The sequence below is a fragment of the Episyrphus balteatus genome, chromosome 3 (genome assembly GCF_945859705.1).
Source record: "Episyrphus balteatus chromosome 3, idEpiBalt1.1, whole genome shotgun sequence".
NCBI lineage: Eukaryota > Metazoa > Arthropoda > Insecta > Diptera > Syrphidae > Episyrphus > Episyrphus balteatus.
This window is the reverse complement of record NC_079136.1, coordinates 99,323,428-99,325,734: the sequence shown is the minus strand read 5'-3', so window position 1 is coordinate 99,325,734 and position 2,307 is coordinate 99,323,428. Positions and strand designations below refer to the sequence as shown.

The 2,307-nt window shown below is 33.0% G+C and overlaps 1 protein-coding gene across 1 annotated transcript; it reads right to left on the bottom strand.

Annotated features, from left to right (window-relative positions):
• Positions 1 to 851: 851 nt before the first annotated feature.
• On the bottom strand, positions 852 to 1,130 carry LOC129915161 (proline-rich protein HaeIII subfamily 1-like). Its single transcript, XM_055994629.1, has one exon. It carries the CDS (start codon positions 1,128 to 1,130, stop codon positions 852 to 854), a length of 279 nt encoding a protein of 92 aa, XP_055850604.1.
• Positions 1,131 to 2,307: the final 1,177 nt, after the last annotated feature.

The following is a 2,307-nucleotide window of genomic DNA, read 5'->3' as shown; positions in this document are numbered from 1 at the left end:
AGTTTTTGGTGCAATGAAACACTAGTTTTTCTTACGGCAATTTGTACCCTGAGGAGGGACATGGGGGGTCGAAACACCACTACTTATCAATTTAAGTCTTTATAGGTATGCAGAATAGATGCAAAAATTTAGGTTTTACAGGTACGAGCAAAAGAGAGAGGCTTTTGGAGGCTAATACAACCCAAGTCGAATTGAACTTACTTTCAATTATGATAAGACTAAAAAGTAAAAAATAAAATATATGTATAGTTTAAAAACTATAAAATAATTTAATTGATTTATAGGATATATATAGTTTGATCCAAAAACGTATATCATATTTTTGTTGCGTGTACTTACTTTTATAAAGTTTGAATAAACCGCTCGACGTTTTTGATCTAACCACATACAAGATCCCATTTTAAAATTTTAGTGTAACCTTCTTGTTCATTTGACTTCAATTTTAACCTGTATCCTTACAAACTAAATAAATCGACGGTGGCCACTCGGACTAAATATATGCAAAAATATTCTTCATTAACAATGCAATTCCTAAGAATATCGAAGGACTTCAATAACTCGACTAATACATATCATAATAAAATGTTGAAAGGACATCGAAATAGAATGTTTGGGTTTAAAGGCCTACTTAACTTTAAATTTAACTCACACTCAAGAAACCGCACTGTAACTCTTTAATTAGTAAGGTTACAGGAAAGAAAAAAGAATTTATAAAATAATGAGTTGGAGTTGAGTTACAAGAAATTTCAAAATTTTGCAAGTTTTATTTATTGAAGATAAGTACAAACTATATATTTCATTTTAAGGAGTACATATATCGCTTGAAACAAGATTGTTGTAGATACTTATTTTCAGGCTGGAGCTGCAGTTGTGGATGGTATATTAGGTTTTGGTCCATTAGGTCTCTGAGATCCTCGTGGAGGTGGTGAAGCTCCTCGTGGAGGTAGTGAAGATCCTCGTGGAGGTGGTGAAGATCCTCGTGGAGGTGGTGAAGATCCTCGTGGAGGTGGTGAAGATCCTCGTGGAGGTGGTGAAGGTCCTCGTGGACCTGGTCCACCGGGTTGTTGAGAAGCAACAATAACTGCCATTAGCACTACCAGTGCCAAAGTTAAAGTAAGTTTTCCTGCCATGATGTTCTTTGTAGTCAAATGAACTGATTATGTAGAAATAATTATAATTTCTGTCCTTTTATACCCCGAAAATCTCTAAAAATTTTTGTTTGCATTTATTATTTCGAAACCGCGTGTTCAAAAATTAATATGTTTTGGATACAATGTTTGCATTTGCAAGAATAATACAAAAAGTTAAAAAAAAAATATAAAAAAATAGCAAAAAACTGCTTAAATAGCAGTCTTTAAACAAACAAAATAACAGAAATACGTATGTTTTTATGTCAGTGCAGTGAAACTTAAAGCGTTTACCTGCTCTGTACCTAAAATATAAAGAAAAAAACATTTATGCAAATCTACAGGGTGTCCCAAAAGTAATGGATCAAACGAAGTATGCTGTTAGGGGATCATAAGGGCTCTCAGAATTTGGTAACTTGTTTATCCCAAATCCTTACGGTTTTCGATTTAATGCAATTCTTGTGAAATTTCGAAAAATCCCTACTTTGCAACAGTATTTTGCTTCCTGCTGCCATTATTGATTTTTGTTTTTTACAATTCTTTTACTAAAACATTGACAAATAATTAGGAACAATTAATTAGTCAAAATAGTTTTTATTCCATACGCCATTTCGCTGCAAATTAACTAACAGTTTCAAGTTTTATAAAAAATCAATTTTTAACTTTTATTTGAGAGCAACACCGCAAACAAAATTTGTATGGTTTGAGAATGGTTTATTATTTTAAAAAGTTGCCCAGTTATTGTAGTTTTCAAAAATGTATAAAAGTTTCCAAAGTTGCAGTTAGATCGCAAAATATTACAATTTTAATTCAACAAAACAGGGTTTTGTTGATTTGGGATGAACAAGTCACCAAATTCTGAGAGCCCTTAATATCTTCTATCAGCATACTTCGTTTGATCCATTACTTTTGGGACACCCTGTATAGTCCGAAAAGAAATGTTTAACCACTTGGGGAAATGTCTCAATCTGCTGGGAAAACCCACCGCCATATAAACAAAAAACAAGTAGGTACAATACTGTAAAGTGCCACCAAAAGTGATGCAACTTTGTGATTAATTTCATAACCTAAAATATCAAATTCGGTAATTATTGTTGGTTTTGCGCTAAAGCACAGAACTAGACCTATTTTGAGTAACTGCTGTCTTGTGAAGGAACCGAAGGTTGGCCTGATCAGAGTT